The 16,641-nt window shown below is 44.8% G+C and overlaps 1 protein-coding gene across 1 annotated transcript; it reads right to left on the bottom strand.

Annotated features, from left to right (window-relative positions):
• Positions 1-9,860: 9,860 nt before the first annotated feature.
• hspb9 (heat shock protein, alpha-crystallin-related, 9) lies at positions 9,861-12,376 on the bottom strand. Its single transcript, XM_062049798.1, has 2 exons — positions 12,111-12,376; positions 9,861-11,086 (listed from the first exon to the last, which is right to left on the bottom strand). The coding sequence occupies exons 1-2, from the start codon at positions 12,272-12,274 to the stop codon at positions 10,603-10,605; spliced, it is 648 nt and encodes a 215-aa protein (XP_061905782.1). The 5' UTR covers positions 12,275-12,376; the 3' UTR covers positions 9,861-10,602.
• Positions 12,377-16,641: the final 4,265 nt, after the last annotated feature.

Genomic DNA, 16,641 nt, shown 5'->3' with positions numbered 1-16,641 from the left:
CGGGGACCAGATCTGGCCCGCCACATCAATTTGTTTGGCCCCCCAAAGCCTGGAAATAATATGTGTAAATAAAATACCTTATCTTTTCCTAATAAATGTATTACAAAAATAAATGTACTGCGTACAATTACATACATTTACACTTGAATCATCTCTAATAAAAAAACAAAATATTTCAAAACAATGTTACTGTTCAAATAAAGATGAATAATTAAATATCTGCTTGACTTATGATTTCAAAGCAAGTAATCCAACAAACTGTTCATGTAAAAATTTTACTGTACATTTTTTTTACAGTAAAATCCCCTTTCAATATAGACTAATAATACACTATAAAACACAACAGCTGTAGATTTTACAGTATAAAAAAACTTGCATGAATTTTTACGTTAAAAAACAGGTTTTTCCCATTCCATCTAATTTAATTCCATGTATTTTTTCATTTTATATGCTGTAAAAAAAACAAAAAACTGCAAATATTACAGTAAAATTGTGAGCTGCCAGTTTTATGCAGTACAATCTAAAGATTTGTTTTTGTACAGACAATAATACACATGTATATTCAGACGCTACATTATTCACTGTTAAAAGCAACCATAACTGCCTACCTGGCCTCCCCCTCTCCCCCTCTCCAACTCCGCCCCTCCCCCTCCCTCTCCCTTCCCCTTCACCTGGAGGACGATCAATATGCCTCTCTCTCTCTCTCCTCTCTCTCCTTGCTCTTCAACTTCAACAGCAATAATAACCAACAATTTTTCTGGTCAGTACCACAACACAGCGGACTCTGATGCTCTTTTTGGTTCCAGTGGACTACACATCATCCACCTTAATGTGAACAGCCTCTCTGGAGCCAAACTCGACCAAATCAGAGAAATGTTCCTCAACACGAAGGTAAAAATCTTGTGTTTCTCTGAAACCAAATTTGATCAAAGTATTTCTGACTCAGAGATAGAAATACAAAACTTTTCGGTTATCAGAAAGGATAGGAATAAACACGGTGGGGGCGTTTGTATGTATATTCACCAAGATATTAAATACATAACTCGCACTGATCTTAACCACAATGACCTGGAATCTGTGTGGGCGGAAATCAAATTTAAAAACGCTAAGCCGGTACTAATAGGGACTGTTTATAGACCCCCTAATCAGAGTGATTTCTATGGGGCTTTGGAAGAATGCTTGGCAGGGACAGACAACATGGAGAAAATTATAACTGGGGATCTGAACACAGATATTCAACGCAAAGATGCGTCTGTCTTCAGATCCTTCATTAAGTTTTGTAATCTGCAAGGTCTTTTCCAGCTAATAGCGATACCCACAAGGTTGTGTGATTCCACCCAATCAACCATAGATCTCATTCTCACTTCGGACCGGCCTAAAATAAAAAATAGTGGGGTCATGATCTGTGGTCTTAGCGACCACTATCTAACCTTCTGCACCCGTAAAATAGCTAAACCTAAAGCCAATGGCCACATAACAGCCCAATCCAGATCCCTCAAAAAATACTCCAATGACAATTTCAATTTAAAATTAGATGAGTGGGACTGGTCCCCTGTGCTCGCGAGCAACCTGGTCGATGTCGCTTGGGATCGCTTCAAAACGGCGTTCCTAAAGATACTAAATGACATGGCTCCCGTGAAAACAGTCAGGATCAAAGCCCGCTCGGAACCATGGATGAATCCGGACCTATTAGCTGCCATAAAAGACAGAGACAGGAAATACTCTGAATGCCAAAAATGTAAAACAGAATTAGATAAACAACCCAATAATATCAACCTCAAATTACTCCTTTCAACTCTCAAAAAGCAATGCAATAAATTAAGAAATAAGTCAACCAACCTGACTAAATCCTTAAATTTTTTTTACATTAACGACAAAATAGAGGAAAACACAAATAAGCCACGTGAGCTCTGGACAATTCTCAACAACCAGCTTCCTGGTTGCAGCCAGAAACTTAAAACAAGACTCACCAACATCAGCATCAAGGAGGGTGACTCCCTCATTACAGACAAAATGGAGGTAGCTAGCAGACTTAACATCTTTTTCACCAGCATAGCCGCAACCCTTGTCAACAAGCTGTCCCACCACTCTGGTCGCTTTGGTGTAGAACACATTAAAGTGACAACTCTTGTCAACAAGCTGTCCCACCACTCTGGTCACTTTGGTGTAGAACACATTACAGCCTTCTACAGAAAGCTAGGAGTATCCAACGATGATTTCAAATTAGAAATGGTCACAGCTGATGAGGTGTTTAAAAAATTGAGCGCGCTCCACCCTAACAAGGCCACCGGCCTTGATAATATTCCCTCCAGATTCCTCAGGGACTCTGCCTCCATCATTGCCCCGATCATCACGCACATAATAAACCTATCAATTACACAAGGCCAAGTACCAAAAGATTTTAAGATAGCAAGAGTAACTCCACTCTTTAAAAAAGGAAGCAAATTGGAACCTGGCAACTACCGACCTGTTTCTATTCTCAGTTCCGTTTCGAAAGTAATGGAGAAAATAGTTTATGAACAGGTCGATAGTTACCTTGCCACTAATAAACTCATGTACAAATTCCAATCCGGCTTCAGAACTAACCACTCCACTCCAGCATTTATACCTTTTTAAGGCTTTAAACCACTCTATCAAATGTAGTATTTCATTTGATTATAGCGATTTTTCATTTTGAATCAACTGTATTCATTTTATTGAAAGTAATTTGTGCATTTCCACTACTAACTCACAGCATTTTGAACCCAATTACAAACGTTTATTTCTATGCCATATATTATCTTAAGTTAGTTGTCTTGTACTACCAAGGCTGTGACTTATAATAGATATGTATAACCTAATATAACTTCAATAAAAAGTCTATTTACTATTTTTTCTTATATTAAAATCATTGTCTACTTTTTGTCTTTAATACAAGTTTCTAAACTATTTTCTCTTAATAAAAAGATTATATTGTCTTAAATAAAAGTTTATAAACTATCCATCCATCCATCCATCCATTTTCTACCGCTTGTCCCTTATTTTCTCTTAATAAAAAGATTATATTGTCTACTTTTTGTCTTAAATAAAAGTTTCTAAACTGGTTTCTCTTAATAAAAGGATTATATTGTCAACTTATTGTCTTAAACAACATTTTCTAAAGTATTTTCCTTATGGTAATTAGCGCATTTACGCCACTATAGCACAGCATTTGAACCCAATTACAAAAAATGTATTTCTATGCCAAGCTAAACCAATACATTATCTTTATGTTAGTTGTCTCGTACTACCAAGGCTGTTTTTATAACGGATTCGAGTTATAATAGATATGCATAACTTAATATAACTTTGATAAAACATTTATTCACTATCATTTCTTATTTTAAAAGTACAATGGTGTATAATTTTGTCTTACCTTCAAAATAGCGTGTCAACTTTTGAGTTAAATTGACAAAAAAAAAAAAAGAGTCTTAGGGATAAAAGTTTGGAAACTTTTATTAAAGACAAAATGATACATAATTATCATTTTAAAATAAGAACATGTCACAGTCTGTCTGTGTCTGTTTGTCTCTGTGTTTGTCTTTGGGAGAGTGGGCGTGTTTTGGGTGTAGGCGTGGCTCCAGCTCTCAGCCTGGCACAGCTACCAGCAACCTAATCACTCACCTGCCTGCCATCAACTCATCACCTGCAGCCTTCAAATGTTTGGACTTCACTCGGCGCGATCGCCAGATCGTTCACCTTTCTACATGTGGTAACGCTTCTCGCCCGTTTGTTCTTGTATTCTAGCACTTTTGAATATCTTGCAAATCTGCCATTTTTGTGTTTTTTGGCTCCTCATTCTACCCCTGTTTTTTCCTCTGCCTTCAGTTCCCTACCTGCCGTGTGTGCCTGCTCAGCCTGCTAGCCTCAGCCTGCTAGCCTCAGCCTGCTAGCCACAGCCTGCTAGCCACAGCCTGCTAGCCACAGCCTGCTAGCCTCAGCCTGCTAGCCACAGCTTGCTAGCCACAGCCTGCTAGCCTCAGCCTGCTAGCCTCAGCCTGCTAGCCTCTGTGTGCTCTCCTGGACTGCCAAGCCAAGGACTACGAGCTCCCTCCTTTCCCTCTGGTTTTATTAATTATAACCCTTGAACTTTACTTCTGCTTGTCTTTTCTGCATTTGGGTTCACCAGTTTTACCAACCGTGACAGAACGATCTGGCCTTTTTCAATGGACCCAGCAGATTTTGACCGTGTGAGAGAGGCCCTTGCCAATCAAGGACAGCGTTTGGGAAACCATGACCAACTACTGCAGAAACTTATTGATCAGATGTCACGCGTTTCCACCCAGCTCACCACTCTCATCAATCAACAAGCTCAACCACAACCCGAACCACCTGCACCACCTGCACCCCCTGCTGTCCCTGCTGCAGAGCCACACATCCCCCCGCCTGATAAGTACTCTGGCAATCCTGGCACTTGTCGTGAATTTTTAACTCAGATCCAGCTTGCTTTTGATGCTCAGCCCTCTCGCTTTGGCCGTGAGGCAGCCAAAATCGCTTACGTGGCTAACCTGCTACAGGGGCCCCCTTTGAGCTATTTCAATGCCCTTCGTGAGCAAGGATCCCCTGCAGTCCAGTCCTTTGCTGCTCTATCTGCAGAACTGAAGCGGGTCTACGACCACCCCATACGAGGGCAGCAAGCAGGTCAGCAGTTGTTGCGACTTCGTCAAGGGAAAAGCTCAGTAAGAGAATTTGCCTGTGAATTCCGGTCCCTAGCGGTGGAGTCTGGCTGGAATGACAAGGCCCTTCTCACTGCTTTCCAGAATGGGCTTAGTCGGGTCATTGGAAGGGAGATTGCTCTGAGGAATGAGGAGCTGTCCCTAGACGAAGCTATTACTGCAGCTATCAACATCTCTGACCAGATGGCCCAGTGGCAAGCTGACCCCGTTCCTTGCAGGTCATCGGAACCCCCCAGCTTTAGACCCAGGCCGGCCGAGCCCAACTTGCCAATGTGCACAGCCTCAACCTCCAGTTCCCCTGTTGAGGAGCTCACCTTAAACCTGAAGAGCGCCTCCGCAGAAGGAGGGCAGGGGTGTGTCTCTATTGTGGTCAACCTGGCCATTTCCTTGCCACTTGTTCTATGCGACCCAAAAGAGTAGGCTCACCAGTAACAGTGGGGGTTCTGGTGAGCCCAGCTGTCTCCTCCCCTAAGTCCCTATGCCGAATGCAGTTTTCTGCTACTCTCCGTTGGCAATCCCAATCCTTGTCTCTCCTTGCTCTGGTGGACTCGGGGGCGGATGAGAACTTTTTGGACGCAGACGTTGCTTCCCAAGTGGGCATTACCATCGAGCCACTTCCCTCACCCTTGCAAGCCAATTCCCTGACTGGTCGACTCCTTGCCCGTGTCACTCACCGATCCGAACCTGTGCACCTCCTTGTCTCCGGTAATCATCTTGAACAAATCCAATTCCACATAATCTCTTCTCCTCATGCTCCTGTAGTCCTTGGTCAGCCCTGGTTAAGGCTTCACAATCCTCACATTGACTGGGCTGCAGCCAAAGTGGTGAGCTGGAGCTCCTACTGTCTCTCCACCTGCCTGCGGTCGCGGTCTGCCCGCTCCCCTGCTGAGGACACAGTCTCTCCAGTTGTCGCAGAGCCCCCAGATTTGTCCAAGGTTCCCTCTGTCTACCATGACTTAGAAGAGGCCTTCAGCAAGCAACACACACTGTCCCTCCCTCCGCACCGCCCTTATGACTGTGCCATTGACCTGCTTTCAGGAGCTCCCCTGCCTTCCAGTCGGTTATACAACCTGTCCCGCCCTGAGAGAGAGGCGATGGAAAAGTACAGCCATGACTCATTGGCTGCAGGCATTATTCGACCCTCATCTTTCCCACTCGGTGTAGGTTTTTTCTTCATGGGAAAGAAAGATGGCACTCTACGTCCCTGTATTGATTTTCGAGGGTTGAATAATATCACCATTAAAAACAAATACCCACTGCCTTTGCTGGCATCTGCCTTTGAATCCCTCCAAGGAGCGACTGTGTTTTCCAAGTTAGACCTTCGCAATGCCTACCATTTGATTCGAATCCGAGCTGGTGATGAATGGAAAACAGCCTTTAAGACTCCCCTTGGTCATTTTGAATACTTGGTTATGGCTTTTGGCTTGACTAATGCCCCATCAGTTTTTCAAGCTCTGGTGAACGATGTCCTTCGAGACCTGATTAACCGCTCCGTCTTTGTGTACCTGGATGATATCCTGATTTTCTCCCGCAACTCGGAGGAACATGTGGTTCATGTCAGACAAGTGCTCCAGCGCCTTCTTGAGAACAAGCTCTACATTAAAGCAGAAAAATGTGAGTTCCATGTTCAGTCCACAAGGTTCCTCGGGTTCATCGTTGAGTGGTAAAGTGAAGGCAGACCCCGAAAAGGTGCGAGCTGTGGTCGACTGGCCTCAACCAACTTCAGTTAAACGTCTCCAGGGCTTTCTTGGCTTTGCAAACTTTTATCGCCGGTTCATCCGGAACTACAGTCAAGTGGTCGCACCCCTCACAAGACTCACATCTCCGTCGGTCCCATTCACTTGGACAGCAGAGGCTGACGCTGCTTTCAAGGAGCTTAAGAGACATTTTACCACAGTCCCTGTCCTGATTCATCCTGACTCCTCACGCCAGTTCATCTTGGAAGTCGATGCCTCAGAGTCTGGAGTGGGGGCTGTACTATCCCAGCGTTCTGCCAAGGACCAGAAGCTCCATCCTTGCGCGTTCTTCTCTTATCGGCTAGAACCTACTGAGCGCAATTATGATGTAGGTAACAGGGAGCTGCTGGCTGTCAAACTCGCTCTGGAAGAATGGAGGCACTGGCTTTAGGGAGCAGAACACCCATTCATCATCTGGACAGACCATAAAAACCTGACCTACATTCAGTCTGCCAAGCGTCTCAATTCCCGTCAGGCCCGGTGGGCTTTGTTTTTTGGTCGTTTCCGCTTCACACTGACCTACCGTCCAGGATCCCGCAACGTCAAGCCGGATGCTCTGTCACGTCAGTTCACTTCGGAGGGTCCCACCAGTCCTGAGCCTATCCTTCCGGCGTCTTGTGTGGTGGCCGCAGTGACTTGGGAGATTGAGTCGGTGGTCCGAAGGGCTCAGCAAGACCAAACAGACCCGGGTAATGGTCCTGATAACCGCCTCTTTGTGCCTGATGCTGTACGTTCACAGGTTCTTCTGTGGGCACACACTTCCCTGTTTGCCTGCCACCCAGGAGTTGGCCGCACCATGACTCTCCTCAAGCGACACTATTGGTGGCCTACCATGAATGCTGATACCCGGGCCTTCGTGTCTGCCTGTACTGTGTGTGCCCGTGGAAAATCCTCCAATCGACCACCTGCTGGCCTACTCCATCCCTTGCCAGTCCCAAGTCGCCCCTGGTCTCATATTTCACTGGACTTTGTCACTGGCTTCCCGCCTTCTCAGGGAAATTCTGTTATCCTCACTATAGTGGACAGATTTTCCAAATCAGTGCATTTCGTGGCTCTACCCAAACTCCCCACGTCCCTGGAAACAGCCAACCTCATGGTCCAGCATGTGTTCCGTCTTCATGGAATTCCTTCAGATGTGGTCTCGGATAGACGGCCTCAGTTTATTTCGGAGGTTTGGAAGGCTTTCTGTCGGGCCATTGGAGCCACTGTGAGTCTGACTTCGGGCTATCACCCTCAGTCAAATGGGCAAACGGAACGGGCAAATCAAGACCTAGAAGCGGCCCTCCGATGTGTCGTTGCCAAGAACCCCTCCTCCTGGAGCACCCACCTGGTATGGGTTGAGTATGCCCACAACTCATTACCCTGTGCGGCCACGGGAGTGTCACCATTTGAGGTATCTTTAGGTCACCTACCTCCGTTGTTTCCTGCTGAGGAGGATGACATCTCTGTACCTTCAGTCCAGGCTCAGATGCGGCGTTACCGCAAGGTGTGGAAAGATGCTCGTGCTGCCCTCCTCAGCTCTGTGGACCGAAATCGTCGGTATGCTGACGGACACCGAAGTCTGGCACCTGTATACCAGCCAGGTCAGCAGGTGTGGCTTTCCTCTAGAGACCTTCCCTTGAAGGTGGACTCAAAGAAAGCCCGGTATGTTGGCCCTTATGAAATCATTTCCATCATCAATCCAACAGTAGTTAAGCTCAAAGTACCTGCACGCTGGAGGGTCCATCCCACCTTCCATGTCTCCCAACTGAAGCCTGTTTCGACCAGCCCACTGTCTCCCCCTGATACGCCCCCCCCCAACCCCCCCGTGTCATCGACGACCACCCAGCCTACACAGTCCGGCGGCTTTTGGATGTGCGCCGTCGGGGTAGAGGTCTGCAGTACCTGGTGGACTGGGAGGGTTATGGACCTGAGGAGCGTTGCTGGGTGCCGCGCAGCTTCATCCTGGACCCTTCCCTCATCTTGGCCTTTCACCGCAGTCACCCGGGCAAGCCTGGGGGATCACCTGGAGGCGTTCCTTGAGGGGGGGTGGGGGGGGGGCACTGTCACAGTCTCTGTCTGTGTCTGTTTGTCTCTGTGTTTGTCTTTGGGAGAGTGGGCGTGTTTTGGGCGTAGGCGTGGCTCCAGCTCTCAGCCTGGCACAGCTGATCCCAGCAACCTAATCACTCACCTGCCTGCCATCAACTCATCACCTGCAGCCTTCAAATGTTTGGACTTCACTCGGCGCGATCGCCAGATCGTTCACCTTTCTACATGTGGCAATGCTTCTCGCCCGTTTGTTCTTGTATTCTAGCACTTTTGGATATCTTGCGAATCTGCCATTTTTGTGTTTTTTGGCTCCTCATTCTACCCCTGTTTTTTTCCCCTCTGCCTTCAGTTCCCTACCTGCCGTGTGTGCCTGCTCAGCCTGCTAGCCACAGCCTGCTAGCCACAGCCTGCTAGCCTCAGCCTGCTAGCCTCAGCCTGCTAGCCACAGCCTGCTAGCCTCAGCCTGCTAGCCACAGCCTGCTAGCCACAGCCTGCTTGCCACAGCCTGCTAGCCTCTGTGTGCTCTCCTGGACTGCCAAGCCAAGGACTACGAGCCTCCTCCTTTCCCTCTGGTTTTATTAATTATAACCCTTGAACTTTACTTCTGCTTGTCTTTTCTGCATTTGGGTCCACCAGTTTTACCAACCGTGACAGAACAATTGTTTCATGAACTTTTACTTAAGACTCGAGTAAACAGAAATATTCTTTCAAAATAGAAAAATTGCTTAAAAACTTTTATTTGAGACAAACCAGCCTTTATGCAATATAACACTTTCCAAGAAAGAAAAAACCTGTATTCAACACGTAGTAAATCAACTTTTATTTAAGATAAAAAGTAGACAATATAATCATTTTAATATGAGGACAACAGTTCACTTTTATTTAAGACACAATTATACAACATTGTACTTTCAAAATAAGAAATGATATTCATACATATCATAAGTCACAGCCTTGGTAGTACAAGACAACTAACATCAGATGAGTTTAGCTTGGCATAGAAATAAACTTTTGTAATTGGGTTCAAAATGCTGTGAAACAGTGGTGCAAATGCACTAATTACTTTAAAGAAAATCAATAAAGTTAATTAAAAATGATAAATGACTGTAATCAAATGAAATAATACATTTGATAGGGTGGTTTAAATTACCCATTTCAGCCTGTAGGGATCCTAACTCATTCTGATGTGTGGATGACAACCAAGATGGCAGACAGCTTCAAAAAAATACAACATTAAAATGATTTATACTTCCTGTTTCCAATCTGCAGTCCCCCGCTAACCCCCTTTTTTTGAGCTATGTGGAAGCAAACTTGACAACCCTCCCGAATTATCCGGGAGACTCCCGAATTTCAGTGCCTCTCCCTAAAATCTCCCGCGACAACCATAAAACAATTATATCCGCCTAATTCACTTTAAAAGACAGATTATTAATGGTTTAAAACTTTTTTGTAAATTTTATTTCAAGCCACTGTACAAATACAAGTTTGTGAAAAATGCAACACTTATTAAATACATTTATAAATGAAGATCCATTAGTGATTTTAGTGCGTGTACTGAACACTTATTAAATACATTTATAAATGAAGATCCATTAGTGATTTTAGTGCATGTACTAAACACTTATTAAATACATTTATAAATGAAGATCCATTAGTGATTTTAGTGCATGTACTAAACACTTATTAAATACATTTATAAATGAAGATCCATTAGTGATTTTAGTGCGTGTACTGAACACTTATTAAATACATTTATAAATGAAGATCCATTAGTGATTTTAGTGCATGTACTGAACACTTATTAAATACATTTATAAATGAAGATCCATTAGTGATTTTAGTGCGTGTACTGAACACTTATTAAATACATTTATAAATGAAGATCCATTAGTGATTTTAGTGCGTGTACTGAACACTTATTAAATACATTTATAAATGAAGATCCATTAGTGATTTTAGTGCATGTACTGAACACTTATTAAATACATTTATAAATGAAGATCCATTAGTGATTTTAGTGCGTGTACTGAACACTTATTAAATACATTTATAAATGAAGATCCATTAGTGATTTTAGTGCATGTACTAAACACTTATTAAATACATTTATAAATGAAGATCCATTAGTGATTTTAGTGCGTGTACTAGTCTGTGTTCTCTTTGGTGATTGGGAATTCCAGGGAAGCCCTAAATCGAGGAGGTTCCTCTTCCTCACCCTCCAACGTCCTTCTCTGTTCCTCTTCATGCCCCTCCGTGATTGGCCGCCTGGCCACGGGGGCGTGTACCCGCAGCTGTCCGTCATCCATGAGCGAACAGGACAGGCCGGCCAGATCCAGGTGAGGTGACAGTTGGATCTTCTGGCTGAAACCCACGCGGGCCGAGGCGGAGGAGGCCACGGAGGCGTGCGAGGACGGGGACGAGCAGGAGTGGGCCTCCTCTGCTCCCGCCTGCTTGGTGGCCGCCACTAGCAGGCTCCGCCCCTCCAGCTTGACCGTGATGTCGCTGGGGGCGTAGCCACGAGCATCGAGGGTCACCAGTAGATCGTCGTGTGCAGCGCCAGCGTGCTGAGCTGGACTTTGTCTCTCCACCACCTCTCCATCTTCAGCCTGGTTGTCCACGTCGCTTAGCCTGACAACAGACACGTTAAAAATAAATGTTACCGCCTATCCTTCATTTCTTTTGATACAAAAACTATTAGATAGGAATGGCTGAGGCAAAATGGGGTGCAGTACTTGACCCCAACCAGCATTCGCTACAAACAACATCACGTCGTCGGCTATTAAAAGTTTAGTATCACTGCTATGGAAACAGGGGTCCAGAACGTTCACCTATATAATATAAAAAAGAGTAATGCACAATTAATTGATCGTTAAGAATGACCCAGGAAAAATTGGGTGTAATACTTGACCACGACCAGCAGAGGCGCTGTTGCGTCTAAAGAAGTAACAACATGAAGTGGTTAGCTACGAGAAATGGTTAAGTCAATACCACCCTGACATAGAAACAGGAGTTGAGTACATTTATCCTAATATAATAAGTCATGTGTGATTCATTGATGGAAAGGAGTGCAGTACTTGATTTAACCAGCGTCTAAAAAGGTATCAGCTATGGGAAAGGGTCCAGTCAATACAACCCTGGCATGGAAACAGAAGTCCAGAACATTTGCTTACAAAAATAATGTGTGACTAATTGATCATTAAGGAGGACCCAGAAAAACTGTGGCTAATACTTGACCATTAAAGTCATTAGCTATGGAACATGCTCAAGTCAATATGACACTAGCATGGAAACAGGAGTTGAGAACATTTATTTATGTAAGAAATTAAAATGGTGCATGAATAATTAATCGGCAAGAAGAATCCTTGAAAAATGGTGTGTAATACTTGACTACGACCAGCAGAGGCGCTGTTGCGTCCAAAGAAGTAACATGAACTCATTAGCTATGAGAAAAGGTCAAGTCATTACGACACTGGCATGGAAGCAGGAGTTCAGAACATTTATTTATGAAATCAAATCAAATAATGTGTGATTAATTGAAGTGAAGTACAGAAGCCCTCTCTCGTCTAAAATAGTAACAATACGACTACAGGCAAGCTCAATACGACTCCAGCAAGAAGCAGGAGTTCAGAACATCTATCCGCCATGATGTTACCTGTTGAAAGCGGTGGGGAAATTAGCGAGCGACGGTGCGTCCTTGAAGAAGTGGTCTGCCAGCTGCACTTTGCGGCCCAGCGAGGGGAAGGGCCACAGCAGCGCCCCCTGGCTGAAGAAAGGGTCGTCGCCAAAAAGGCTGCTCAGAGCTGCGTGTCGGGCCATCCAGCCAACGTCGAGAGGGAATTCTCCGGAGCTTCTTCTGGACCTTGTCTTGTCTTCTAGTCCTAATATACCCCTCTTTTTACCCCCACCCCCTGTCTTCTAGTCCTAATATACTCCTCTTTTTACCCCCACCCCCCTGTCTTCTAGTCCTAATATACCCCTCTTTTTACCCCCACCCCCCTGTCTTCTAGTCCTAATATACCCCCCACCCCACGCTAAGCTATTTGCAGCAGATGAGCTCAGGGTTGCTCCCGTGTGTCAGCAGCCAAGGAGGTGATGTCCTGGAAGTCATCTTCAAATCACTCTTCTTACAACATGACCTCATACGCTTTTTCTTTTTACTCTCTGACAAAAAGTGGGCACATGTGAAGAAATGACAGCGCTAACAGCAGGCGGCCATTGAGCAACACATTTAGCCCAAACTAATCCCAGCCCAGCGGCTAAGTAAATTTAGGTTCCAGCGCCTTCTGCAAGGAGGCGTGATGTCAGCGCGCTGGTATTCACTTCTGCTGGACTTCTGCGAGGAGGCGTGATGATGTCAGCTCGCTGGTATTCACTGTGCTAACGTTACAAGGAGCATGTGGCCGTTATTACTTCATGCTCGCTTTCCTTTTAGCCTTTCTTTTCCTGCTCTAGTGTTTGTTGCCTCTCAAGACGGGAAAAAGGTTGCTCCATGGAACTATTTCTTCAAATAACTCTCCCAGCAGGCAGCAGACATTGATACAACGTTGATATATGATTTATACATCTGACCTCTAAACAACGCTGCAAAATAGTTGTATTTGTAAATTGACACAACGTGGATAACATTGTATCCACGTTGTTGGTTGAAAAAAATGACCACATTTCAACGGTCAAATCAACGTCACAACCTGACATTGATTAAACGTCGTCAAAAAGCATGTTGTTTCAACGTTGTATTTGTGTTGTAAAATTTTAGTTGGAAAAAATGACCAAATTTCAATGGTCAAATCAACATCACAACCTGACATTGAATAAATGTTGTTTCAACGTTGTATTTGTGTTGTAAAATATGAGTCGTAAAATGACCAAAATTCAATGTCAAATCAACGTTATAAGTTACAAAATTGATTAAACGTCGCCAAAAAGCATGTTGTTTCAACATTGTATTTGTGTTGTAAAATTTTAGTTGGAAAAAATGACCAAATTTCAATGGTCAAATCAACATCACAAACTGACATTTAATAAATGTCGTCAAAAAGCATGTTGTATCAACGTTGTATTTGTGTGTAAAATGACCAAAATTCAATGTCAAATCAACATTATAAGTTACAACATTGATTAAACGTCGTCAATAAGTATGTTGTTTCAACGTTGTATTTGTGTTGTAAAATATTGGTTGGGAAATTACCAAATTTCAATGGTCAAATCAATGTCACAACACAACATTGATTAAACGTCGCCAAAAAGCATGTTGTTTCAATGTTGTATTTGTGTTGTATAATATGAGTTGGAAAATGACCAAAATTCAATGTCAAATCAACGTTATAAGTTACAACATTGATTAAACGTCGCCCAAAAGCATGTTGTTTCAACGTTGTATTTGTGTTGTAAAATATTAGTAGAGAAAAGACCAAAATTCAATGGTCAAATCAACATCACAACACAACATTGATTAAACATTGTCAAAAAGTATGTTGTTTCAACATTCAGTTTGAGTTGTTCAACGTCAGGAGCTCATTCAACAAGTTGTCAACGTTGTTGTGCCTGCTGGGATAGCACCAGTCCGTGGTTTTGTGCCTGCTGGGATAGCACCAGTCCGTGGTTTTGTACCTGCTGGGATAGCACCAGTCCGTGGTTTTGTGCCTGCTGGGATAGCACCAGTCCGTGGTTTTGTGCCTGCTGGGATAGCACCAGTCCGTGGTTTTGTGCCTGCTGGGATAGCACCAGTCCGTGGTTTTGTGCCTGCTGGGATAGCACCAGTCCGTGGTTTTGTGCCTGCTGGGATAGCACCAGTCCGTGGTTTTCTGCCTGCTGGGATAGCACCAGTCCGTGGTTTTGTGCCTGCTGGGATAGCACCAGTCCGTGGTTTTCTGCCTGCTGGGATAGCACCAGTCCGTGGTTTTGTGCCTGCTGGGATAGCACCAGTCCGTGGTTTTCTGCCTGCTGGGATAGCACCAGTCCGTGGTTTTGTGCCTGCTGGGATAGCACCAGTCCGTGGTTTTGTGCCTGTTGGGATAGCACCAGTCCGTGGTTTTGTGCCTGCTGGGATAGCACCAGTCCGTGGTTTTGTGCCTGTTGGGATAGCACCAGTCCGTGGTTTTCTGCCTGCTGGGATAGCACCAGTCCGTGGTTTTGTGCCTGCTGGGATAGCACCAGTCCGTGGTTTTGTGCCTGCTGGGATAGCACCAGTCCGTGGTTTTGTGCCTGCTGGGATAGCACCAGTCCGTGGTTTTGTGCCTGTTGGGATAGCACCAGTCCGTGGTTTTGTGCCTGCTGGGATAGCACCAGTCCGTGGTTTTGTGCCTGCTGGGATAGCACCAGTCCGTGGTTTTGTGCCTGCTGGGATAGCACCACTCCGTGGTTTTGTGCCTGCTGGGATAGCACCAGTCCGTGGTTTTGTGCCTGCTGGGATAGCACCACTCCGTGGTTTTGTGCCTGCTGGGATAGCACCAGTCCGTGGTTTTGTGCCTGCTGGGATAGCACCACTCCGTGGTTTTGTGCCTGCTGGGATAGCACCAGTCCGTGGTTTTGTGCCTGTTGGGATAGCACCAGTCCGTGGTTTTGTGCCTGCTGGGATAGCACCAGTCCGTGGTTTTGTGCCTGCTGGGATAGCACCAGTCCGTGGTTTTGTGCCTGCTGGGATAGCACCAGTCCGTGGTTTTGTGCCTGCTGGGATAGCACCAGTCCGTGGTTTTGTGCCTGTTGGGATAGCACCAGTCCGTGGTTTTGTGCCTGCTGGGATAGCACCAGTCCGTGGTTTTGTGCCTGCTGGGATAGCACCAGTCCGTGGTTTTGTGCCTGCTGGGATAGCACCAGTCCGTGGTTTTGTGCCTGCTGGGATAGCACCAGTCCGTGGTTTTGTGCCTGCTGGGATAGCACCAGTCCGTGGTTTTGCTCAGAACGGCAATCTACTTGTGATGGTGGCTTCATTGTGTCTAATTTACATAATTGACATGAAAAAAACCTTAAAAAAAACATTTTACGCACAAATGTTTGTTAGTTATTTGGGGTGGGAATCTTTGGGCACCTCACCATTCCATTCTGATTCTTGGTGTGACTATTTTTAGGGCCCGCACGGCCCATTGTAAAAGGAATCCCAACGGAAGTCCTTTTATTTCTTATTGATTCTTGAAAATCAGTAATCGATTTTGAATCGTAATTTTAAAAACAATCCCGATACAGGGCGGCACTGTGGGCACAGTGTGTCTCACAATAAGAAGGTCCTGGGTTCGATGCCCGGGCTCGGGGTCTTTCTGTGTGGAGTTTGCATGTTCTCCCCGCAGGGATATTTTGATTGGCAACACTAAATGGTCCCTAGTGTGTGAATGTTGTACATCTCTGTTGATGAGGTGGTGACTTGTCCAGGGTCTACCCCGCCTTCCACCCGAGTGCAGCTGGGATAGGTTTCAGCAGCCCCCGCGACCCCGAGAGGGACAAGCGGTAGAAAATATATGGATGGATGGATCCCCATTTGTATGTTTTTGAGCACACCTGTGTTATTTATTTGTATTCACATTTCACATTTGTCTCCACACATTATCAATCAATCAATGTTTATTTATATAGCCCTAAATCACAAGTGTCTCAAAGGGCTGCACAAGCCACAACGACATCCTCGGTACAGAGCCCACATACGCCCTTAAGCTCCATTTTTTTCATTTATGAATGCAATATGGACAAATCTGCCCATTAAAAGCCACTAGGTGATCATACTTGCATTTTATTATATAATTAGAGACAATGTTTACATTATGTATGTGTAGTAGAATTTCTGACCTTTGAGCTATATTTCGTGTCTATCAAGAATGTCTGCTTGTTTCATTTCTCTTCTATTCTATACCATTGAAGGACCAGATGTAGAACAAAGTTGAATATGGAGTCGCTCTGAGCATTCTACAAAATGTTTTGATTGTCTAAGCATGACTAAGGGATTCAAGGATGTTGCAAAACAAACATGTCGAAAAAAACGGGACCTTGAAGCATGAGGAAACAGATAAAATGGCCAAGATACAAGGGCTGAGAGAGATTGCTTGATCCTTGTGTCCTCCGGAGGACGTTTGTTTGTCTGCATGGGCAGATTAATCCAACTTTGCACTTTTGACTATGGGTAAATAAACTTTTTGTACTAAACTCACTTTTGTTGCTGTTTAAGCTTCGGACAATCCACTAAATATACATATATA

Source organism: Entelurus aequoreus, linkage group LG06 (assembly GCF_033978785.1).
Source record: "Entelurus aequoreus isolate RoL-2023_Sb linkage group LG06, RoL_Eaeq_v1.1, whole genome shotgun sequence".
NCBI classification, from domain to species: domain Eukaryota; kingdom Metazoa; phylum Chordata; class Actinopteri; order Syngnathiformes; family Syngnathidae; genus Entelurus; species Entelurus aequoreus.
This window is presented reverse-complemented; position numbering and strand designations above follow the sequence as displayed.